A 26,662-nucleotide genomic window follows, 5' to 3' on the forward strand; every position below is an offset into this window, starting at 1 on the left:
ACTTTAAAGCTTTAATACTTCTAAAACAGGCAGGCAACAAAACTGAAGTAACTCAAAGTGCCAAAGAAAGAAACACCAAAACAAAACTGAGAACAAACCATGATGAACACAAGAGAACAACACTAGCTGGAGGAAAGACACGGGTACATTTATACACAGAGAACTAATCACAAGAACAAGACGCAGCTGGAATAATGGAAAATGGAGGGAAACACAGGGTTTGGCTTACGATGAAGGCAACAAGGTTGTGGTAGGAAAAACTGGGGTGGAGCAACAAGATGAATACAAGACAGGTGTGCGGGGAAAACGCTACAATAGGGAGGGACTAACAAGACTGATTCAAAGCAGGAGTGCAGGAAACAGGCAGGAAACAGATAAAAGTAGGACGTAAGACAAGACGTGACACATGAGGAGCGTGAGCTTCAGAATAAATCAGGGAAGAAACTATGAGGAAAACCTGGGGTCAGGATGTCGGATAGGTCAAACTAACTCCAAACTTTCACCTGGGAGCCTGCTGTCCATGTCTGGTGTCAAACCAAAACTCAATTGATTTATTTTAGTAAGAGCATAGTGTGCTAGTAAGTGCTGCATACTATGCTAGTGATGTATATCATGTGATTTACATGACATTCATAATAAATGTACTTATTTTAAGCCAAACCATGGAGTTTTTGCTAAGCCCAGCCATAAGCTTTTGTTGCCTAAACTGAAGAAATTAAACCTAAAAGTAAAGGGTTTTTTTTAAAGTTTATTTTAAAAAGGACTAGATGTGTTTATCAACCAAAAACTGTACTGTACAAAAACTGTATTTATTGTGAAAACAGAAGTTTAATTTTGAAGAGAGAATATAAGTAAAAAGCACACATTGACACAACTGAACATCCAAAACAGGCGCAGAAGCGATATCCAGGTCATCATATTTTGATATAACAGCCCACAGATTATGTGTCACTATTTGATAAGTTGGAAGTGACAATGTGACCATTCTCATTCCGAAGTCTTCAAATACTGCTGCTTTGTCAGTGATTTCGGCATAAGATACTGACACCACAAGACACCTTTGTGGCGCTGTTATGATACACTGCTGGACAGCGTCAGGTTGAAACACTGCCAGTAAAGACATAATATAAAAAGCATAAGGGTCCCAAGAAGGAGGGCGGGAGGGGCAGTGGATTGGTCCAACAAACCCCAGACTTTCATCTAGGAGCCAGGTGTGTGATTACCGTATGAATGTAGAGCCAAACAATTAGGTTTTTTCCTGAGCCTAACCACTCATGCCATTGTAGCCTCATCCTAACCATGAGATTTGGCTGACATCCTGGCATTAGTAGCAGCATCCCGGAACATCAACAACAGACGCGGGAGGATATCTAGAGCATAAAATGTAGAGGCACAAGTCCACTGAAAGAGCAGGCAGTATGTGATGAGTTGAAATGAGAACGTGTTGGTTGTTCAGATACACCAAAGACTCTTAATTTTAAGAATATGTGCAAGTTTAAGGAAAAAGGATCAAAAGAGCAGAAAATCAAATAATTTTGTGCTTGAAAAAGAAAATATTTTTTGCAATTTAAGCACCTCGGGGCTCCATTTCAATCAAGGCATTGCTGTGAAAGACTCTAGAAGCTTCTTCATGAATCAACATTAAGTCAGAAAGTTTTCTATTTTTGTCAGTTTTGCAGCAGAAAAAATAAATAATCAGAAGTTGAACATTTTGTTCCGTACACAGGAGGATCAGGCGCGGCAGGCAGTGCAGTTAGGGGGCTCATATAACACATTAATAAGATCCGTTACTTGATTTAATTGCATTAAGTCATTAAGCCAGGTGCCAGCATTACCCTCATGCATCACATGACATGACATATGATAGCTTTACAATGTGGCAACAAGCCGAGGCAGACAGCCCAGCCAGGGCAGTGATGGGCACTCATGTCTGCAGTAGAGAGCCATTGTTATAGGACCACACACACTCTTTGTGAGAGTGTTCATGTGTGCACTGTGTGTTTTGCAAAGCACACAAACATTTCCACATATGGGTTTGTAGCCATGTGCGTATGTCAAATAAGTTTGATTGGACTCGTCTTCTGTGATCAAGTATTTATGTTAAAGCATTTGACTCAACTTGTTTAGACTTCAAGTTAAAATAATAGTTAAACAAATTATTTTAGTTAATCTGGAAATTTTATGCATGGAGTAAAGAAATAAGATGTTTCCTTCCACATATGTAGTTAGCTTCAATAAAAAAATATGCTTCTTTTACATATTTCAATGGTTATATTTTCTTAATTTGAGGAAATCAGCTATTGGCAAGCTGGAACATAACCCTATGAGTTAAAAAAAAAAAGAAAAGAAAAAAAGAAATACACTTTAAATGTATTAATATTCAATAATTTCATTTTATTCTGAGGATTTATTTAGATCTTAGCCAATTAAGTTTCTAACAGTACTGTTAGAAACTGTTCATTTCATTTTGTCGGGCGTTGTTCGCGATGCAGTATACGGGGTGTGGATGAGGACCTATCATGGCCTGATCACCTGCTCCCGACCGCAGATGAATTTCTGGCATGTGTCGTCAGGCTCTCACAAAGTTGAAGCAGTGTCAGGAGTTGATTCCCAAAGGTCATTTCCTTTTTTTTTCTCACTCCGCCTGAGCAAAGTTGCAGAGTGTCGGCCATGTTGGCCTCCTAGATATTTCTTCCTATCATGACAGATATTGATAAGAGAAATAATGTATAATGTATGTGTGTGAACCGTACTAGTGTAATGTTACAGACCTCCGGTAACACCTACCTGCCTCGGAGCTCTCAAACGAGTCTTTGATAACAACTGTTAGTTGCCAAAACCGTCTGTTAACAGGCTGTTCAATTGTCTATTTTAGATGTGTAATGTGGGGTCATGGCCTGACGATCGGACTGCACAGTATGAGCACATAAATTATGACCTTTGCCTTTAGATTGCAAATGATTTATTCGCACAGCATCATTGGAATTAAACAACAGTTTTCTGTATGGCTAGCTTTAGATGACAAGACTGATTACACGCACAAAATTCTTTATTATAAATGATATATGACGCTGCCTGTGGGAGGCTGTTACTGTAGGACAACATGTTACATCCTGTTTTATTATCCATAGAAAACTCAAGTGTTAAAATGACAAGTTGTGGTTTTACGTTTAGGTTTCCAGTTCCAGTCCATACTGTCCATACACATGACAAGAGAACGGTATTGACCTTTTCATCCAACTCTGGGTATTCCTTTCAAGTGGCCACCCATGGGTTATTAATATAACCTTGCCAATGCTGCATATTTAAGAACAATATACTGATACCAATATCAGCTTAGCCTATTATGAATATATCAATATGTACTTAATTTGTATTTTGGATTGATATAAATATGAAAATAATTAATGTATATCTTTGATATGGACATTGTATCAGTACTGACTTTATATGTTTAAAACAGACAAAATGTGATAGTTATTATATTTAGAAAAGTTTAGGAAAAGGAATTAGAGTATCAATAAGGAAGCTGGTTAATTATAAATCAATGTGTTATGGAGAAGGGAAGGGATTAATAAGTTTGCACCTCATCTCACTCCTTTCTCACTCCTCTCATCAAATGTTCTTAAAAAAGTCCTATTACATGCTGTCATTAAATAATTGGAGCCAAGATATTTCTAAATATACAGTTGAAAAAGAAAAATAAAACAAGCAAGAAAAAGTCAGTTGTCTTTGGTGGACAAACCGTGTACTGTTTCTAAATTTCTTCAAACATATTTGGCATTGCTGTACTTGTTATTTATCAATTGTGCTGATTAACGTTTGGGCTCTAATTAAAAAATGAATCATAAGGACAACAAGGACATTATGTACCTTGCATTATGTACAGGATGTAATTTCTGTACATATTTTTTCCAATTAAAATTCTCAGTGTAACCAGGCACTGATGTTTATCATCGTGCCTACGTGTGTTCCTCTGCTCTCTCATTTAATCCGGGGTTTTTCCACATTGTCTTCCTTTTTGCTTTGTAAACCGATCTGTGTGTCTGTGTGTGTGTGTGTGTGTGTGTGTGTTACGTGGTGCGTCCCTTTTCGCCAGCACACGTCAGTTTAGGACAGCATCTGCTCGCTGAAAGCAGCTGAACGAGCTGAACTGGGGCCAGAGCATGTATGCATATATCAGAGGCATCAGGTGACAGAGGCAGGTGACTGTGCTGCACAGGCTGCAGAGCAAATACATATCTCAGTTGGATGGGACGGAGAAATATATAGAGAGAGGACGGTGGGAAGTCAGAACTGGAAGGAAAATAAATGTGGGTGAGGGAAAAGAAATAGCAAGACATGCAGCTATTTTTAAAACAAGCATCCAACTGAATAAAACATTATCCGGCTGCAGTCCAAATTACCAGAAATCAGAAGGCAGGCACGAAATAAGCATGTCACATTATAGCAAGCTTGTCACATACATTTTGTTTTTTAATGGCACCAAGCTGGACTATTTTCTCATGCAATTTCTCATACGCCGGACTGCTGAGACCCCCCCCCAGTATGTCAGGATTAACAACCATGAAATGTTTATGCCCCACAGTATCAGCTGTCTCGCCACTGTCACGTGTGCGCAAAAACAAAACACTTGTTCAAAGTGCGAATGGATCAGAGGCGGTTAATAGTGTGTGAATTTTAGCAATCGTCTCCTGATTCACACTTGGCCCAGTTCCTAGCCTAGATGTAAGTGTGTCTCGGCTCTTTTTATATTCTGCCGAAAATTATCTCCGTCATCCTCACCACCATCATCAGCAGTGACATCTGTGACTAATTATGCACAGTGTAGTCTAGGCAAGTGCTTCCCAAACATTTTAGTCTGACGCACCCCCACAGCCCCGACAGATGAAGTCCTTCATCGACACTCATGTTCCCAGTTTGTTCTTTTGAACTGATTTCAAACTGGATGATATTTAACAAAACCAATCATCAAAAGTTAATGTTGTTACTAACAACTGAACTCTCAATATTTTGCTCAGTTTGGTTTCTTTTGTATCGGTGGTATGACTTAGAGTGGCATGCTGATGTGTCATTACTTTTAAGATCTTCTGTTTATCCATTAGCCTATACTTTCTATTTCACTTATTACACTAATTTCACCATTAACTTTAGCTGTTTTAAACTGTCTATCCATTAGCTATTTCAAACATTTACCCATTAGCCTACTGCTAGCAAACAATTTCAACCTCTTATCCCTTAGAAATCCTTTACTTATAGCTATTTCAACTATTAGCCTAATTTAAAAGAGAGTAATTTAATTTAAAACTTTTTTTTAATGTTTCTAGTTTTAACCCCTTATCCATTGGTGATTTCAACAGTTTAATCTATTACCATTAACCAACTATTTTAACAGTTTCTTTAAGCTATGTCAGCCATCTATTTATGTTACTTTTGGAATTAATTGCTTTCAGCTATCTACTTCGAATTTACAGAAAATGAGCTCTGTGGTAAACAAACTTTATAATACTGACATGTTTAGTTCAGCAAGATAGTCTTCACAAATTCCGAATTTTTTTGAAGCCTAAATGTAATTGCCAGAAGTAAAAAGATAACATCTGGCAATGAACAAACTATACTACAGTTGCGTCACCACCGCCATCAGACTATAACGCCATGTTCATGACGATCTGTAGTCTCATTTAGCCACTTCTTAGCAACCGTCTTTTTTAAGACACATAAAAGCTTCAGAGTTTGCACGTCGAGTATTTGCTGATGTATTTTATGCCATTGAACAAAACATGACAGTCTCTTCAGCTTGCGTTGACAACAGACCTTATTAAAAGTTTCTAACCAAAAACCCATTCAAAAAGGTGCTGAATTGCGGATTTTTGAGTTTTAGGACTCATTACTGAGGTTCTTTATGATGATTTACTCCATTTTGAGCCAGCCTCAAGTGGTCATTAGTAAAACTGCAGCAGTTTTTTTGGCGCTCCGATGTTGGTTTCATTTTTCAACCTCAGAGGTTGTTGTTTGGTTTAAATGGGCTACTTATTTGTACTGTTTTTCCTTTACTTTTAGCTTTCTGTGTCAACCACTCATTGTTTAGCCTTCTTTAGTTAACCGTTTCAACTTCTCTGCTCTCTGTAGCTCAAATTTTCTTTTGCAAAACATGGTGTTCAGCTCAGTAGGCCTATTTATCGTAATTTTATTTTGCTTAGCTATTTTGTTTTTAAGTAGCTGAGCTGCTCCACAGTGTTTTCAGGGGTTGCAGTGTCTGTGGTTGGGAATCACCAGTCCAGGCACACTATGGAGATAGTGGTCAGATAATAGGACTCATTGGCTCAGCAATCACGTCATTATTCTGTGTATCTCTGCTTGTTTTGACTTAATTTGTTATTATTCTTGGCAGTGAAAGGAAAGCATGTCTGCGCTCCTGCCAGCTGTTTACCACAGGGTTTTAATATCTATTCCCTGAAGAAACTATTTCAAATTCCAGCATCATATTAAACAACATGGCTTTCTCTTCACTCTTTCTCCCGCAGTGCCCACACAGGCACACTTTTAAAGCCCAAATGGAGCACTTGAAACAGATACATCTGTTATTTGAGTTGACCTCCTAAGCGCCTGGAAAGACATCTTACATCAGTAGTGACTACAAATTAAAGACTTCCTAACATCTAAATTAAGTTTTAAAGCCTTGGATGTGCCTTCTTTAGTAGATCTTTTTACAAATTTACAACAGTGTAAAGCAGGGATGCTCAGTTTGCTTTGCTCAGGGGCCACTTTAGCAAAATGACAAGAGACCAGGGGCCAGTCGAAGCAGCTCCATACATGTTTCTAGGACATTTCTAAGTTTCTTTTAGGGCTTTTCCAAAATTTTCGGACATTTCTAGGATTTTAGGGTGTCTTTAGGATGTTAGGACATGTCTAGGATTTAAGGATGTTTCAAGGAATTTACAACGTTTCTAGGACATTTTTAGGACATAAGGGGCTTTGCTAGAACCTATGTCAGGGGTGCAGGGGACCCTCCACTGGCAGTTTTTTTTGAAAAACAAACATTAATTTAATGCTGTTTTATGCATCTTATGTATACAAAAAGTAGAAAAAGATTTGGATCACTTTATTTTCATTGTGAATTAAGAAATGGTTGGGGGGGGGGGGGGGGGGGGGGGCGGGCCCCCCCGTGGGGGGCCGAGTTTCCCCCCCGGCGGTAAATCGTGTAGAGCCTTAGTTATGTATCCGAAATCTGTTTCCCTTCAGCTTTAATTCTTATCCTTTCATCTTGCTTTATTTCCCAAATATTTTCATCCCTCATGTCCCCTCCTACCCTTTCCCCCACCCCCCTCTTAACCCCCATTGTGTACAGTTTCTGTGTATGTGAACCCCATTTTAGTGCAGCTGTGTTGTGAGTTTTAAAACAAGTCCATATCAACTGTGTATCAGGTACATAAATCACGTGATTTATTTAATTAGCTAACCCTCCCAGAGATCTCACACTCTGCTTGGAATGCCTTGCTTACTGACCTCATGGAAAAATGCGGCCTGCCAAGGTTTCCTCTCATATCCCCTAAAAAGGAACCTACGGAGTACTTTTGGAAATAGACCCTGATAGGGATTTTTTTTTTTTTCACAGTGAAAGCAAAACATAGGACCAGGATGGTTGGACACACGCAGACACAGATTGGGGCTTTTGATGGAAGGACTTCTACAGATAACATGTGCATGTTGCATAATGATGACAGGGTTAGGTGCATTCGGGGAGCAGACTCATAGCTCTCTGATCTAACTGCTGGTCGCTTTGGTCTTCAGGCTTGTGATGCTTTAATGTTTGGGCCTCAGCTGTGAGCTGGACGAGAGCTCATGCTCCCAGGCCCGATTTGGAGCCCACACAAGGGTAACCGAGTTAAAGTGAACCCAGACAGACGCTTTGCCAATGTGCTGTCTCCTTTGGCGTTGCATCAGATTGCTTGTGATGAATACATCCCGTATCCCTTTACTTTCTCTCTCACTTGTACTGGCTGGACAGGCTCGTTGTTCACTGTCGGGGCTGATAATGAAAGTTTGATTAGAGACATTATTCTTACTATTTTACAATCTGCTGACAGAAACAACACAGTAATGTCGATGTTGACACAGCTGACATCATTACAAATATTGAATATAACAAATAATGTGATCTAAGTTGAAAAGCTAATATACATACTGTGTGTCATACAGAGTGCCAAAATAACTGATGTGTAATGTCATTTAACCCTTTGAAACCTGGATCAACATCTGTTTTCTTGTGCTGTGTTCAGGCACCTTTCACAAGTATTTAAACTTTTGAACCTCAGCGTTGTGCATTTTCTCCAAAAGCACTGACAAAGTGACACTATTTTCAGATTTCTGAATGGGAATGGGCTGGTTCATCCATTACATGCGTGTTTTAATTCATGCCAATTTTAAAAACACTGTTAAATAATAATCTACACTTGGTTAGAAACTGTCTAAGAGCAGGACTGGTCATTTGTTCACACCAACATGATTTCATTTTTTCTTTTTTCTTATCATTATTATTTCTTCTCATATTTTGATGCCTGAGCAGAAGCCTTTTGCATTAGGCAACAAATCTACTTGGTTAGGTAAGATATAAAGATTGTGGTCGAGAGACATGACAAAATAAAGTCTTATTCCCACAAGACAAAAACCAGCTAATATCTGGCTTTTAAATGCAATGGGAATGCATACGATCGGCATTCACACCCGGGTCAAATGACTTTGCACAGACATGGGTTCTTATCGCCTCCGGCTCCAATCAGCATTGATGGGAATACAACACCTGGATAAACACGATAATTTCAGCTCCTTAAGCGACAAGATGCAATGATACTTCATAATAGTATAATAGGTTTACATCAAAATAAAGTGTTTCACATTGGGAATTACTTTTGTACTTTTAAGATGCCTGGTTGCATAAAACAGCAACAAAATAGAGCTTATTGATCCAAAAAAGTACCAGTGGAGGACCCCTCCAAGAAACAACCCAAAATCTGAGAAATGTCCTGAAATCCTTGAAACGTCCTGAAATACAAAAAATGTCTGAAAGTCCAAGCGACATCCCAAAATCCTAGAAATGTCCCAAAATCCCCAGAACGTTCTAAAATCCTAGAAATATCCTGAAATCACAGAAATGTCTAATAATCATAGAAACATGTATGGGGCTGCTGCAAGTACCCCCTGGCCTCCTGTCATTTTGTAAAAGTGGCCCCTGAGCAAAACACGTTGAGTATCCTTGGTTTATCTTTTAGGAGCATTGTGTTAATGTGAATAATGACTGATATCTAGGTGAAGATTCTGATGTCAGTAGAGAAAGTGGAAGAAACATGATGTTTTAGTGCAGCAAAATCCTCTGAAAAAGAAGAAAATGTGCAACATTGGTCCTGTTTGTTACTGGGATCTTGGAGGTAGAAGTCGCACTAAAGTGGTTGCAATCATTATCTTCTACCCCACAGATGTCTTGCGTTGGTTCAGTTGTTAAGACTGAATGTTCTTAATTTCAGTTTTGTTCACCTTTTCTTTTTTTGTGTTTCAGCTCACCTGATTACCGTCCCTCGCCCTGATTTCACCTGTCCCTCATTACACTGCCTCCCTTGTTTCTTTAGTCTGACATTCACTTTGTCTGTGCCACTTCTTTTTCATTTTTACATGTAGGCATTCAGTATTATTGTAGTATTGTGCTAATACTGCACATCAAGTCATTAAAACAGCACAAAATGCTTCCTTTTCTAATCCATAACTCCATAAATGAGGCAACTACAGTATGCTTCTTTCATTCAAGATTCATGGTTGCACACATTGACTTTAAATATTGAGTTTTTTCTCGATAAAATGTATTCCTAGAAATTCTTCTCTTTCACACACATGGACATTACACAGCAGCTGTCAGCAAGGCCTTGTGGGTCAAAAGCCGGACGGAGTAATGGAGGGAGGTGGGAGGACCAGAGCTTGTGTTTTAGTGCCTGAATAAACAATGATGGGGTCGTCTGGAGTTTGAGGTGTCTGTGACTGAGAATTGATAGGGTTCTGCAGGTCCAACTCTTAAGATACAGAGCGGACATCATTCATGGGAAATACAGGATAAATGGTGACTTTTTGATGTAACATCTTTGGGTGTCATTTGTGGAAATGCTTGATGCTCACAAGTGGACAAGAGTTACAGTTTGTGAGGTCGTGTAATGATAAGACGCAGCTGGAGATGAAAGCGGGCTGTGGAGAAGGCATGCTGGGAAGACGAGTGGGCTGCTGCTCAAACACAGCTTGTATCAAAACACACGACGTGATCTGTGTTTATTTAGATGGTTGTACAGAACGTTCCCCGATCTAAGCAGCAGTTTAGGGATGGCGTAAACCCAGATAAGAGTGACGTCACACTGGGTTGGCTGCTCAGGCCACCTGTACGGTGAAGCCCTGGGTTAGCCATTTATGGTATAATATTGTGATTGTGTATAACACCTCTGAGCGGACTTTGGCATTGCAGAAGGAATTTGTTTACTGAACACTACAGTGATACACACTGACATAATTGCACCTCTCAAACTGGGTATTTAAATAAATGATTTTTTTGTAAAAGCCATAGAGAGCCACTGGAAGGGGGCAAAAGAGGTGGATGTGGCTCCGGAGCCATGGGTTGTCTGCAACAATGTTATACAGAATCTATATTAATTGCTCATCATTTATGCAAATTTCTTTAAAATTCACCTTGATCTATTTGGTGTCTTTGGAGAGATTTAAATTCTTCTAAAGCTTGAAATAAAGTGCTTTAGGTTTGAATAATGTTTAGATGGACAGCATGAATTTCCAAGGGGTTAAATGCAGAAGACTAAAGAAAAATTTACACGAGAGTTATCAAAAAGATCATATCAGAATACCTCACGTAGAAATTATTTGTTTTACAGCAATAACAATCTAGTTAGAGCCCCTTAAAAAAAACAGCCCTGTCCCTTTTTTGCAGAACAGCAAACACTTTATCAAGATGCTCTCTGTTTATTTTACACGTGCACAAAGACAACAATATCCAGCTGGCTTCTGTTTTCACCTTTGCCTCTCAGTCTAGAATGAAACTCTGCACGCCACACACACACACACACACACTGATGAGTGTATTATAGAGTGTGGCACTGGTTGGTCTCCAGGGTGCAGAGATGTCTGAGGACATTATCAGTCACCACTGAACCCCAGAGAGCAACGCTGCCACCAGCATTTCTGTTACAGAGTCCACATCCTGAAGTCTCCTCTCCAGAGACCCTGCAGAGACTTTGCATTGGCTATATGTGTGGGTAACATGCCATGTTTCAAAACATGACTTGTGCTCCAGTGGTGTGCACATATTTGTTTTTCATGTTATATATGTTTTCTTTCTTTGTGTATTTTTTTTATTTGCATAGTGTTTCTTTTTGTTTACTCACACATGGGTTTCAACAGCTTCTCTTTTTATCATTAGCCTCTGATAAATGCCCCGTCTCTTTGAGTGTCCTGCCCCATTAGCTGAGGTGATGTGCTTGATGAATAGGTTGCGCTCCTTGTCTCGTTGCGGAGAACAAATTGTGCCTGGTAATCAATGAAAATTTAATTGAGTGACAGAGAACTGGAGCCCTAGCAGGGACATTATGCTATTCTTTGATGTATTTTCAAAGCCTGTTTTTTTAATTCCCGCCTAATTAATCAGTGTAATGAAGACTTTGAGTGCAGTGTGTGATGCTGTGTTTCAGAAGCAAGTATTACGAGGAAGGAACTAAGCTGTCATCTTTGGAGGCAAACTAGCAATCACAAGACCAAAGAGTGAAATAAGCACCAGTGATATTATTTGCATTGCTACAGATAAGCAGTGTTGACAGATAACGTTTAATTAGAAAATCTGTGTGAAGGTTAATATGGCCCATCTGCTAAATTGAATGAGAAAATTGTGAATTGAATTACAGGGTAAAAAAATGACTTGAAAATAAATCTCCAAATTACATTAACAGTGTTTGAGAATGGCAAAGATATCACTGGGGAATATGTCTCCTCTCTGTGAAATTATGTGTTTTGAGGCACTGAAATTAGCCTTTTGCTGAAGGCTTTAACATAAATGATTGGCTGTAAATTACACTTCTGTAATGAGAGGCAGCAGCAAGGCGGGGATGAGAGTTTATAATATGGTGCACCTGTGTTCTGCTGGCATTTATACGCCCAAGCCTCCCCTGCTTGTTAGTTTTGCCTAATAAGTCTTTAAAAAGCTCTTATCCCCTGTAAATGTTATGCAATTTCCATATTTTTTTTACGTGATAATTACAGAAATAAGGTTATGAGACAATTAGCCCCAGGTTGTGGGAAAGTCTGTGATTCTGCTTTTAAATGTTGAAACAATCCTCACACACATTCAGACTCTTCGCTTATTTTAAAGGGAATTACAGGAAAAAACTTTCCCTTCCCAGATGTCTGCTCTGTGATTTTCCCTGTTTATCAATGTAATATGCACACATAGCCATCACATGTTACTTCTTTGGTGTGGACTTCCACATCTGCATAGTATGCTCTAAGTATCCTGCTGCGTCACATGGTGGGATTACACTATACCAGGTTATGTTTGGGCAACAAAAGCACATGGCAACCAACGCAAGAATGTCAACAAATGCACACGATGGCACGGATGGCAAGGGTTAGGCAACAAAGTCAGGGATGGTAAGATTTAGGGAAAGGAAAAGGTGTAAAAAAACAACAACATCACATTCAGACGGGAAGCTAACACTGGACTCCCGCATGAAAGTCTGGGGTTTGTTGGATCCATCCACAGTCCCTCCCACACACCCTATAAGTGCCCACACACTCTGTATATTATATTACAGCATTTCAACCTGATGCCATTCTGTGGCGTGTCATGCAGACACGGTAGGTTCCATCCTCATGCTTTCTCAAGTGATGCAGTCCGTTTGTGTATCAGGCTGCTGTGGTAGATGCTGTCTGACAGCATATAATAACATTGTGACTGGCTCTGCCAAACCGTCTTCTCAGCTAACACTGTCCAGGGCTGTATCATGCAGATGCAAAAGATGGCTCTCGGTGTCTGGATCTTACGCAAAGCACTGTCGAAGCAGAAGTTGACCAATATCTCTGCTTTGTCAGTGCTTACCGTACAAGTGTGTGATGCCAAAAAGCACCATGCGCGTCCACATGGAAGCGCTGGAGGGTATCAGCTCAGAACGCAGCTGGACAAAGTTGTTATTACACGCTAGAGGATGGCCAGACGGCACACAGACACACAGCTGGATGGAACCAGTCACATGTGCATGCAACGCAGAAGGACAGCATCAGTTTGAAATGTTGACTTTTAACGACGAAATATAAGGAGAACAAGTCTGCTTATAAGGCTGGCGAGAGGAAAGGTGGATGGGTCAAACATACCCAGACTTTGATGCAGGAGTCCGGTGTTTGCTTTCTGTCTGAATGTGAAGGTTTTTTTCTACACCTTACCATGTTCCTCTCATGCCTAAATTTAATCATCTCTGACTTTGTTGTCTAATCCTAACCATCCATGCCAGCATGTGCGTTTGTTGCCACGTGCTCATATTGTCCAAACATAACCACGTGTAGCGTCGTTCCAACATGAGCATTTGTTGACCACTTTAGCGCCATCCTGGAGGGTAAACAGTAGACACAGAAGGATACCTAAAACGTGATAAATAGACGCAGATGACAATGTAATAATTTGGGATGAGAACGCGTTGGTGTTTGAATACTTCGGAGGGAGAAATGACTGAAATAGTGGCAGTCTAAATGTGTTTAGTATAAATACTTCAGCTGGTGCAAGAGTCAAGGGTTCCTCAGACGTCAGTCAAACCTCATTGGCCGATTGTTTTTTTTACCTTTCAGAGCGGTGAGGCTGCATTTTTTGCTCTGCCAGTGGCAATGACTGTAATCCATGTAAACAGTACGAGTGGCCCTGGTGGCTTTCCCCCTGCGTGCCAGGACAAGCCGCGGAGACGTCCTGTCTCATGATAACTTTGTCACTGCTAAGGGGGAGCGAGCGAGGCTCGGGGAGGAGAGGGGAGGATGAGCTTGTCATGCGGGTCTCTCCACTCTCTCACGCGGCGGCGGGACTGCTGGCCCTGTCGCCTCCAGTTCCTGCATCTGCTGTTGACGAGCGCCGCTGTCACTCCAGTCGTCCCCGTGTCTCGATAAGCTGCTCCCTGCTGCTGACAGCTCGTGACAGGCCTGCAGCTCGGCCTGTGTGCTCACCTGAACACACTGTCCTGCTCTCTCTGTAATGAACAGTCAATAAGTGCATTATGGACATCGAATATACTTCTCGAGTATCCCTTTAATTAACACAATCTTCCTCTTAGAATGTAAATGTCTTATTCAAAGGCAATAAAACTCACTCATGTTCAACTGAATGCACTCTGGGGTTTTTGCTCTTACAACCTCACTTAGTCTGATATGACCAGCAGCTTATGTTGGCTCGGGTCAACCAATGTTACACTGATATTGCTGTGTAACTGACATTACATAATTCAATAACTCTTATGTACTTGTGCTTTGTTTTAGCATGACATTTAAAAATAGGTTTCTTTTCCAAACAAATAGACAGATGGACAAATCAGAAATACCTATATATGTAATATACGAGTACTAATGATCAACAGCGTGCAGGACCTTTTTCTGTATTTTTTTTCATCCATCTTACAAAGAAGAAGCATGTTTGTATGTGATTTGTTTTTTTGTTTTTTTTAAAAAAGGACTATATCTTAACCAAAGAGGTGTGGACTCGCGTTTCATGACTTCAACTTAAGTCAAGACTTGTGACATAACTTGGACTTTAACGCAAATTACTCATCACTTTACTTATTGAAGTGTGCCGTTGTCTCCTGAATCAACATTAATGCTATTCACTCCCATTCAAATTGGCACTTAATTAACCCAAATCCACTTTGTTTGAACCAATCTCACAACATCCAATCAAGGGGAGAACCTTGAAGAACTAACCTGAAGTTACAGGCTGCCAGTTGGGGAAAATAAATTATACTAAAGACAAGAAACAAGTTGCAATATGCAAAGCGTGAAGGACAGATATTACAGAGATACAACTTCCAACAAACCTGTTTTGAAAACATACAAATTTAAAAAGTATGCATGATTTTTGTAAAAATTATTTTATTACTCTAATCGTTAAAATGGCATTACATTTGTGAAAGGATCCACTTTGACTTGTTTAGGACTCGGAATTCAGTTTAAGCCTAAAGACTTGGGGACCTGAGTGCAAAGACTTAGGACTGACTTGTGTCAGACTTAGCAGCAGAGGTATGACCAATAACTTGGTCATACCTCTGCTAAACAGAACCCAAATATGCCCTGACCTTAACCACGATGTACACAAACTTACACTATAACCTTTACACCAAACGTGAACTATAATTATGTTTTGGAGGATATGATATGAAAATGATTATTGTTTTGTTATGGATGAATGTAAGTTTTTTTGTAGTACTTCCTATATTAGTTGTTAATTATGGGAACCTTTGGCTGCTGGTTAACACTATTAGAACTTTCATTGATATCAAATGTTGTGATCAGTTTCCTAATCAGAGGCAAATGACGGAAGACAAATCAAGACACGGAAAATTTGTTTTCATGTGAAGCAGTTTTTCCGATGGATTCAGCCTGGAGTTCAGTCAGAAGTAAATACTTCTCCAAGGCTGAAGTAAATGCAATTTAGGATTATAATATTTTTCTGATGCAGTGCTTGAGGGGAGAGTTGTACCTTCAAATGAAAGTAATAATGCAAATTTTCTTCAGAGAGTAGTGATTTTAATATATATTCATGATGGATCAATAGAACACATTTATATTCACAAACCTGTGCTGAAATGTGAGGGAACAGACTGACCATATAGACTTATGCATTTCTGATTGGCGGTATCCGCTGGAGGAAAAGCAGCCAGTCGTCTTTTTAAATAAATGCCAAAGAAATGTGATTCATGTTTTTGTTGTATTACTTTAAGAATTGGGCATATTGTGATTCAGAGGCACTGGGACCCCAGGAGGAGGTGCTTCTGATGTTGCAGCACAGGGTGGAAAAATTGTGGATTAGCTCAACTAATCTGGAAAAAAAGAAAGAAAACAATGGACAAGTCCCCCCCCTCAAAATTTAGAACACATGCATTTTCAATCTGTCATAAAGCAGACAGAGAAAAAAGGAACTGTGCAGGGTTGAAGCAGGAAGTACCATGACAATTCACCATAAATTGGTGAAAAACAAATCACCAAAATGCAGAAAATGAAGTATTAATTAAGATTACACTCTTTTGGCTAAAAAGTCAGCCTACACACGGTTGACAATTATCCAGTGGTGTACCATCAGGACAAGCAAATGTTTTGAGAAAAGGGCCCCCACTGGGCACTCATATAGCACATATTGCCATGACCATTATAAACCCCCTTAAACCTGTCATGATTTTAGGTTTTGAGTTATACTGTTGTGGGGGGTTTTTCTGTTTATGTTTTCCTTGTTTCTTGTTACTCAAGTTCCTATCCTATTTATTTTGTGTTATTACTCCGCGTGTGTCATGTTTGGTTTTACCCATTGTCTTTATGTGTATATGCTGTGTGTTCCCTGCCACACCTTCATTTGTTGGCCAATCCCTGTGTTTCCCTCCTGTTCCCTGTGTCCACCTACCCCAGCTGTGTGCTGTTGTCTTGATTAGTTCCCTGTGTATAAATACGTGTGTACGTTCCCTTTGTTCCTGGTCAGTTTGTCTGTTATGTTGCTGTTATTCTGCTGTGATTCGATCCTCCCTGTGATACTCTGTGTTGTTTGCTCCTGTCATCACTGCTTCCCTGTTATCCTGGTTGGTTTCACTTCAGTTTTGTGTTTAATTTGTACTTTATGTTTTGCATACCTGCTTGATTTTTTTTTGTTTGTTTGTTTGCCGTTTTTTTGTGTGGACTTAATCAGCATTAAAGCTCACTTTTTGTTTGTACATATGGCTGCTCATTTTGTTCTGCATTTGGGTCCTTAACCAACGTCACCCTTGAAAAAAACTTCTCATAAAGGAACTATACAATGCAAAGCTGTTGTCCCTAGACCTTCTTATTATTGTATGATGGGTGGATGTTGTTAGTTAGGACCTTGATGGATTTCTTTGCCAAGAGCCCCCAGAGTCCAGGACCGCCACTGCAATTAGCTCATTATAAAGGGTTGAAATAGACTGCCGAGTGTAATGAATAAACAGCTGAAATTAAATAGCTAAAGCAATTAATAAATGGTCAGTAAAAGCAATTAAATGGTTGAAATAGATTGCTAAAAGTCATAAAATTATAGTTTAAACGGAAAGAAGTAACAGATATATTGTTGATGTAATTGGTGCAATACTTTAACTGCCGCATACTCCAAATAATTATTCACTATGCAATATTCTTTTCAGCATCCTAATTTATTCTTACTTACAAAACTCTTGAATGTGTATTTAATATACAATGGCCAATGTATATAGTGATGTACATTGTAGCATAATATATATAATTAATTTTTATGTTTTTACATCCTGTACATATAAAGCATAACAACATAACGTTTTTATAATGTTAAATATTTTACATACTAGTGTTAAACAATGTAGCATAATGCACATAGCTTTAATATTTTATTTACTCATACTTTTTATCTCTACTTCCTTTTATTTTCGATACAATATATCAGAGTGAGTGTAACGTGTTACTGGTGTATCATGGTTCCCCCATGAGGCTCAGTAAAGTAGTTCTGATAGTGATTCTGCTGAAATTGTTGAAATAACTAACTAGAAAAGTAAAAACTTTTAGCTGTTTCACATGCAGTTAAAACAGAAAGCTGGAGTGACCTGAAACAAATCGGGAGTTAAACTGTTTTTTTTTTTTTTAAATGGGAGAAACAATTTAACACACTTTTGAGAAATATCATCCAGTTAAAAATCAGTGTAACAAATTAGGAACATCTTTAATGTCTTTATTTGCCCAGAGAATCAGTCTCTCTGGTAAAGTGGATGTAATAAATTAGCTACTCATCAAAACAGAGTACTCATCAGTCATCTCTCTGTCATCAGAAAATGGGATAAATGTCTTGTGTGGGTGAGATTAAAAATAGACAATGCTGCTAAGTAGCAAAATGTCTCTTTCCTCGGTGCAGGGGTCAGGTTTTTCCTTCCACGAGGAGATACATCAGTTGTAATGGCTGTCATTGTGGCAGCCCAACTGAGAAAGCTTTAAACAGATTTGGCACCAGACAGACAGATGGCTCAACCGCACCGATCAGTGTGATAATAAAACCAGAGCCCAAAGAATTAAATCAACCGCGAGAGTAATTAAATTCAAACTATTGGTCAACCTTTTCCATTTGCTGATCACATTGTTATCAGGGACATCATCTCTCGGCTCCCGTGCGCAGCAGGTCCGCATGTTGGGGGTTAAATCTCAGGTGGTAATGATGTTGCATGCGAGGGCGCCGTATCCTGTGGGACAATATGAGTGAGAGGATGACGTGATCAAGCAAAAGGTTAGCGCTTAACCTGAAATGTGCCGGAAGGAGGCTCAAATCCATGCTGAAATTCATGAGCTCTACAGTGTGAGTGCAGGCAGAATCACTCAGTATGAGTCATATCTGAAACAGGCTGGTGGCGAGTGCTCACTGGTATTCTCAGTTTGGCCATTTCAGACATTGACATTACAATATGCTCATCCAGTAAATGGTTTAGCAGATCTGTTTATGGGAAATTAATTAGTGAAAATCTCTTTTTTTCAAACTTTGATGTGGCATGTTCTGTGCCACAGAGCTGCTTAACCCTTTTAAACCTGATAAACATTCTTTTTCAAAAACATGGAAAGAAGGCAATGAGCAACATAACAAAAAATGGCCCAGTAAATATGAAGAAATGAGTAAAAAGTTACAAGAAAATTACCTGAAAAAGCGCTGAAGTAAAATATTAAGTATAAATTAATAATATATGTTTTATTGTAACCTCATTTTAAATATATAACTATAATGGATATAAATATAGTTTTCTTGATACTTTTCCCCTTGTTATTTAATTTTGCAGTGTAATTCTCTTGCTCTGTATTTTTTTATGTTCAGGTCATTTTTTGTCACCTTTTACTATTTTTTTGCAGTTTGCTGGTCATTTCATGCAAAGTTGTCACTTGTCTTTTTGAAAGATATTAAACCAAGTTTGCTCATGTTTCAAAGGTTTAAATGCTTGTGAACAAAGCACAAGAAAACTGCTGTCGATCCAGGGTCAAAAGGGTAAATGAACTCAGAGTATTTGTGGGGAGTTTGTCTCCTTTTTTCAGTGCTGCGTCACTGTTCAGAAGACTCACTGGAGCGCACACAAACCACACTGCTGCCTTATTCTGTTCTGCTGTGGGGGAATTGTAATCCCACAATGCAAAGGACTGCAGGACAAAGAGTGTTTTTTATTGCATAAACAAAAAAAGGACCAATATTTGCTATTTGCCCTGTACTGTCCTGTTTATTTGTTCTGGGAAAAAAATGTAGAAGAGTAATTAGGTGCAAATATACTCATTAGGTGAAGTCACTCTGCGGAGACCGATTGTCAATGAATTATTCAGGCTCTCTCTCCCATGCACGACATCAATACTTGGCCATTCGCGCCACACTGCCGTGCATTCTCATCTTCAATTGCCACTGTGAAATGAAGAGTCTCTGAATTTATAAGGAGTGCTGCTCAAAGAATACAAATCATTTATATCTGTCTACTTCGGGTTTGACTATCTTTCCCAGCCTGCAGCCTTCTTTTCTCAGACCCCTGTCCTCTGCACTGTAGATTTAATTAGTTCTGCCCCAGTAACCCTGCTCCTTTCTCCGTCTCTCCCTCAGGATACGGCCATGCAGCCCCCAGCACATATGGAGGGAAGGTGTTCTGCATGCTTTACGCCCTCCTGGGCATCCCGCTCACCTTGGTCATGTTCCAGAGCGTGGGTGAGCGGATCAACACCTTCGTAAGGTACCTGCTCCACCGCCTGAAGAAGTGCCTTGGCATGAGGCGCACCGAGGTTTCCATGGCCAACATGGTGATCATAGGCTTCATATCGTGCATGAGCACACTGTGCGTTGGGGCGCTGGCCTTCTCACACTTTGAGGGATGGAGTTTCTTTCATGCTTACTACTACTGCTTCATCACGCTCACCACCATCGGCTTCGGGGACTATGTGGCACTGCAGAATGAGCAGGCATTGCAAACCAAGCCAGAGTATGTGGCCTTCAGCTTCATCTACATCCTGACGGGCCTGGCCGTGATCGGAGCCTTCCTCAATTTAGCGGTGCTGCGGTTCATGACCATGAACGCTGAGGATGAGAAGCGGGATGCTGAGCAAAGGGCTCTCCTTGCTCACAATGGCCAGGCAGGTGGACACATCAACTGTTCCATAGACCCGGGTTCCTCCTCGTCCACACCGTCCGGTTGCGGCGGAGGAAGTGCAGTGGGAGGTAGTGGGGGAGGGGCGGCGAGTCGGGGTCTACGTAACGTTTACGCTGAAGTGCTCCACTTCCAATCCATGTGCTCCTGTCTTTGGTACAAGAGTAGAGAGAAGCTGCAATACTCCATCCCCATGATCATCCCACGTGACCTCTCCACCTCAGACACCTACATGGAGCAGGGGGAGGCGTTTTCCAACCTGCTGCACTCTAACGGCTGCGTGTGCAGCCTGCAACGCTACTCGGGCATCAGCTCAGTTTCCACTGGCCTGCACAGCATCAACACCTACAGAAGACTCAATAAACGCAGAAGCTCCATCTAAACTCCGAGGACTTCATGGTTTAAGGTCAAGTCCACACAGGAGGGCCCGTCTACTGTAGTAGGATATCATCTGAGGACACCAAGGGGACATAGCTCCTGTCTTAAAGAGACGCAGTCCTTCTGAGGTTTCTGGCACTGAAGAGGCTCCAGACTCTGTGTATTTAACTTCCATTAGCGAAGCACAAACCATTCTGGACTAACATCGTTACTGATGTCACTGAGAAATGATGCTAATGGTTGTTTAAGAAGCATTTGTTACACAAACTGTTGCTGTTTGAGGACGGGGAAAAAACTTGCAGCTCTCTCTAAAATTAATTATCACAATATTGAATTCAGTATTTTCTTTGTTAGACAGAATTTCATGTTCTAATATGAAAAGGGACAGAGCACACTGTGAGACCTGTTTTTAAGAGGGATTGTACATAATGCCCCACTGAGAGATATTTTATTGAATAATCTTAGATCCACTTTTTTTCCAAAAAGACTCTCCAAAAGGAATCTTTGGTTGTATTATACTCACCGTGGTGAAATTAAAAAGGTGTACATATCTGGACACTTCACTCATAGGTGTCAACAAGGGAAAGCTTATTTTTTCAGTGAAAGGTTTCAAAAAATATTTTCTGTGTCTTATCCTGTGTGTCTGTAACTGAAGTTCAGGTTCAAGCCACATTTTGGTCTGTTTATTTTTTTTTCTTCCATGAGAAAACTCATAATGATGGCATTTAAATGACAATGGTGAATGATTGAGCAGGTTTGGCCTAAATATCTTTCTGAAGGACACTTGTCACTGTTGTGGGGATCAAACCCGTGACACTGCCTCTAACCACTAGGGGTGTAAATCACTACTTTCTTCAGGATATAACGTTATATTGATTTTTTGGACAAGGATACTTTATTTGTTATTGTCACAAAGTCTGCTACAATATGATACAATACGATATGATGCAATGCGATATGATGCCATGCCATAGCATATGTTTCTTTACGTTACGTTACGCACAGTTCCTCTAACCACAAAGGGTTTAATCACTACTTTCATCACGATATGATTTTATATCGATTAAGTACACTTAAGTTCTTCAAATTGACACTCAAACCCTGAAGGCAAACTTGTCCCAACAGCCATGAAACAAGGATTAATAATAAAATAATTTAACAGAGGTATAAAATTTGGCTCTATTACATTAGACTGGTGTTTGAAACCATATGAACTCTGAGTCATTTCAAAGTGTGTCATCACCATGTTTCTTCTGCTAATCCAAACCTCCATAACTTTATGTTAAGTACAAAATTTTACATTGGGAGCATAACTCTATGAACGTGCGTAACGTCATTGGGGGGCACTAATTAAAAGGATATTGCACGATTGTCTGAGGATATGCTGACAAATTACATGTATTATTTATACTTTTTCGTAATCAGCATTGGTTAAAGTCACTGCATTTCCAGACAGGACAGCTTGGTTGCATTTCTGCCTGCATGCATGTGTCTTCAGCTTGATACTGTTGAAGCGATGAGTTAGGAGGCAGGTATGTCTTGTTTCTTGAGTATTTTATCTCATCAGACATTGTTTTCAGCATGTGCTCTGTCTGTTGGAAAATATTTTCCCCAAATCCAAAATATTTCCACAATCCTGATTTATTTCCAAATGAATAACGTCTTAGATGCTTGCCATCATCTGCCTGCCACTGTTTGATGGTGACACAGAATTTCAAAATAAAAGGCGTACCCTATAGATGGTGATGTATTGTCACTCTGCATCAATGATATAGGATCGTTGACCAGTGAACCAACATATCGCCTCATGTGTCCTAACACCCCTACCAACCACTAGGCCTCCCTGCCGACCCTTTCAGACCTCATGACTATGAAGTTTTTTTTCATAGTTTCTTTCTGTGCATAAAACTATTTTATCATCATATGTTTTCATGTAACACAACTATATTCTAATAGTTTAACTCAGAGCATGTAAGCTCACTTTGTGCGTAGTAAAGAGTCATATCTTATTCACTGCTGCACCTTAGAAGACTGGTTGGTGTATACGCTTCAGGGCGCTGGAATTCAGTGCACTACTTTATTTTGTTTTTTTATTTAATGGAATCACATTGTGTTTTGTTATGACAATGATACGCCCTAAATAATTCTCTCTTGTGTTATAAGTCTGAGATGTTTGACTCTGTGTTATTAATGATTGAAAATAATAGCAGTTTACCTTACTAATAAATGGCCTCAGAGTTTGCACCTCATGCACTTAGAGGGTCTTTGCTCCGGCCCCTCCTAAACACACTTGATTCAGCCAACTGAGGTCTTTATGCAGTGTTCATTTTTGTTCTAAGTCCTTTTCTTACATAATGATTTTTTTGTAGTTTTACATTACAGTGTCTCATATATTAATTTCAGTCACACTTTCTTTTTCTACTGAAACATTCTTAATAATGTTGTTCAGCATCTGTCATGAACTGAAGGAGGGACTGCAGTTGGCTCTGTGTGTGGCTATACATTAACAGTATGTTTTTTTTTTTCTTCAGTCATAATAAAATATGATTTAATTTAAAACAACTGTTTGTTCATTTAAGTGTGAACTTATCTAATAACTGTTTTATGACTGGTGAAATATACATTCATTTAATTTTGACAATTGTTATTTGATATAATTAGTGAAGCATTTTCATTAAGGCTTATTGTTCATTAACTCTGCTGAGAAATCTACTTTAGTTGGAGTTCAGTAGAGCCAAGGCCTGCTGAGAAGTACATGAAAAATATAACAGATAACTGAATAATTCACTGGAATGACATATGCATTAAGTCATTTTGTATTCATTTTAATATTCATTAATTCAATATAAATAATTTACCGTTCATTCATTTGCTGGTTAATTTTATTCTATTTTTTTAATAAAAAGACAGCTTAATTATCGGTAATTTTGTGTACATTTCTCCCACTATTATCTAATTTTTCTACAAGTACAAACTTATGCCACAAGAAAACATTGATGCTATAATCACACAATAGCAGTAATAATGGTGCTGACTGCTGGGTTAACATGCAATCTACTAACAAACTGAGGGCTGAGGGATTTAATAATGACTTCACAAATTTCACAAAAAAACCCAAAAAACTAAGACACCTTCCACCTGCTTTACCCAATCTTTGTTGTAGCTGCCTTTTCCTTGTAGTAGTTCCCATCATGTACAACATAACGCTGTGACTGCACGGTGATTTGCAGTTTTTCCCATTGGGTGTAGTGTAGCAAAGACAGCGCTGTCACCTGCACTTGATCCACATGTGCACAGCTAGACTGACATCAAACACAGCCCCGTGATGGCAGCCTTCCCTGCATCTTCACAGTTATTGGTTAAAGGCTAGATTTCAGAAAGGCCTCTGTCCTGCAGTTGTTGGACTTTTGAAAACTAGAAATGTGGGACATCGTCTTAATATGTGGGATACAGGACAAGGGATAAAACTGCAGTTCATTCTCGCATAAAGTAGGACATCTGGTCACCCTATGGTTTTGACCCCATTTTTTGGGTGATAGTCACACCAAATCTCACAAGTAGTTTCAGAAACCACAATGAATCGAAACTTAACCTTTAAAACACAATTCCACAAACAAAGTAAATGACTGAGGCTCTGGTAGACCAGCAGCTCTGTGTTTGGCGAGGTAAAATAGCTTATTGAGGTACGCAATAAAAAACTGTGTTTTCTTCAGGATTTCAACATAAGATAGAGTGGATGATTGATATACAAATGATTATTTTGGGAGGCAAAGTATTCCATTAGGGCCTCATCCCAGTTTCGAGGAAATGTGGGTATGCTACCTGGAATACTCAAATAAAATCCAGGATACTGTGGCATGTAAACACCTGATGCAGGTTTCAGAACATAGTGCATCAGTTCGTGAGTGATTTCTCACACACCTGCAAACAGATGACTGTGCACATGAACAGGGATTTGAGTAACCAGGTTCCTCTTGTCCCATGAAAATATTGTGTCCTGAATAAGAAAAAAATTCAGAATGAGGCTCAAAACTGACATAGCAGTGAGCATTTAGATACAAAAGGTGTTCAAAATTATAAACAGAATTCTGGCTTTGTATAGCTCTCCTTTGGCTTTACCAATAAAGAGACTCTTTCCTTCATTTGTGACATACACAACTATAAATGTTTACATCATAGATGGAAAAGTTGGAATTCAGCCATTGCAGTAACTGCAAGAAGAGACTGTTCTTAGCTTCACACCTAATGCAGCATTTATGTGGTCCAGTGGTTCAGTAATTGCTTACAGTATTACAGACAGCTGATTGTGCTGTGTGTCATATGTCATTCTTTATACATTTAATGTTCAATTCTGCACAGGTTGCAGGTAAATAGGCAATCACAGCCTTTTGTTCCATCAGGGCATTATTGGACAAATGGAGATGACTTCAACAGCAATCACAGAGCCGACATTCATTCGGCTGAAGATTGGAGCTCGTTGTAATTCATAACAGAAGAAAACCACCTTTCATAAACTGAAGAAAGATTTCTTTATTTCTGTGCTACAGACTAAAGGTGCTCTAGTGCAGAATTGCTTTCAAAAAATGTGCATTTTGAATGTTTTTCAAAAAACATTTTTGGCCCTGTTTACATTAAGTCATCGTTTTACTAATATCAGTGTTTTTCACTATTTTTGTCTTTTTTTCTTTTTATCTTCTTTTTTCTGCTGGACATGTTCCTGCTTTTGTTTCTAATTCCTGTTGTCAGTCTCTTTTCTTGTTTTTTGCTTTATGCTCCGGTAAAACACAAGAACTTGATTTCTAATTTAGAAAATATGGTGTATCAATGAATCTTTAAAGTTATATGAACTGAAACACATACCTACTGTACCATTTGGCATGGCCCGTTCGAACACTGCTGCAGCAAATTTTCGGATGGATGTGTCACCACTGCTTTCATCATGGCTAACTTTTCAGTGAAGCCCCTATTACATAACCAAAGTTAGGACGCGGTGACTCTAAGTTTACTCACCCCTGTTATGATATTTATTATATAACTGTCACATTCGCACCTTTATAGCTGCAAAGCATAAACCCTTCCGTTCCGCTTCTAAGGAGAAATGATCAGCTAAGATCTCAATGTCCTACCTTTCATCGTTCACCAAGTGAGGCCTGACACAAAAACACAGTGTTCCTGTACAGCCCGTCTTTAGCTTTACATCACCTGTCGCTTTGATTTATACCACAGCTATGCGTATATACTGTAACCATAGAGGAGTAACAATCTTTAGAGATGTAGGATTTTTTTTCAAAGCACAAATACAGCCAAGTCGCCTGAGGAAAATGTTCGAATTGTACATTTGTACATTCATATCATCCACATTTCTGAAGTTACATAGTACGAGCTGACTTTGTCATGGGGAGGTGGAGAGAGTTGTGGATGGCGTGTCACCTAGGCAAGAAAAACCCCAAGCTGCAGACACTGTTGGAAACCAGCAACAGTTGTCTTTTAACAGCACATCGCTGTGTTTCCCAGCACCTTCACCACAGCACTGATGACAAACAACAAAGTATCCCATATAAAATAATACAGTAATGTAATATAGCGGTTAGAGTAAAGAACAATATAAATGTTTGAACATTGTAAGAGTGTAACTGTAAAATATTTTTTGATTACCTTTAATTTTGTTCATGTCTTGCTTGTACAGTGCATTCTCAATCTTGTCAGCAACATAATGCACCACATTTTTAATTACCACCATTATGCAGATGACCAACAGTTATATATAATCTGAAAAATTTAATTAATGGGCACGTGTGATTTTAACTAATTTTATGAATAAAAAGTGTTATTTTTATATAGACATTGGGTCCTCTTCACTGTTTTTATTGTGATTGGGAATCTGA

At 39.3% G+C, this 26,662-nt stretch overlaps 1 protein-coding gene across 1 annotated transcript in view; it reads left to right on the top strand.

The window, feature by feature from the left end:
* Positions 1–21,354, top strand: part of kcnk3a (potassium channel, subfamily K, member 3a) — a 43,184-nt gene extending 21,830 nt beyond the window's left edge. Inside the window, exon 2 of the mRNA XM_042503775.1 lies at positions 19,862–21,354. Coding sequence (XP_042359709.1) covers positions 19,862–20,781 — 920 coding nt within the window. The 3' untranslated portion in view covers positions 20,782–21,354. The remainder of the gene's footprint in view (positions 1–19,861) is intronic.
* The last annotated feature ends 5,308 nt before the right edge of the window (positions 21,355–26,662 follow it).

Source organism: Plectropomus leopardus, chromosome 16, assembly GCF_008729295.1.
Source record: "Plectropomus leopardus isolate mb chromosome 16, YSFRI_Pleo_2.0, whole genome shotgun sequence".
Lineage (NCBI taxonomy): Eukaryota > Metazoa > Chordata > Actinopteri > Perciformes > Serranidae > Plectropomus > Plectropomus leopardus.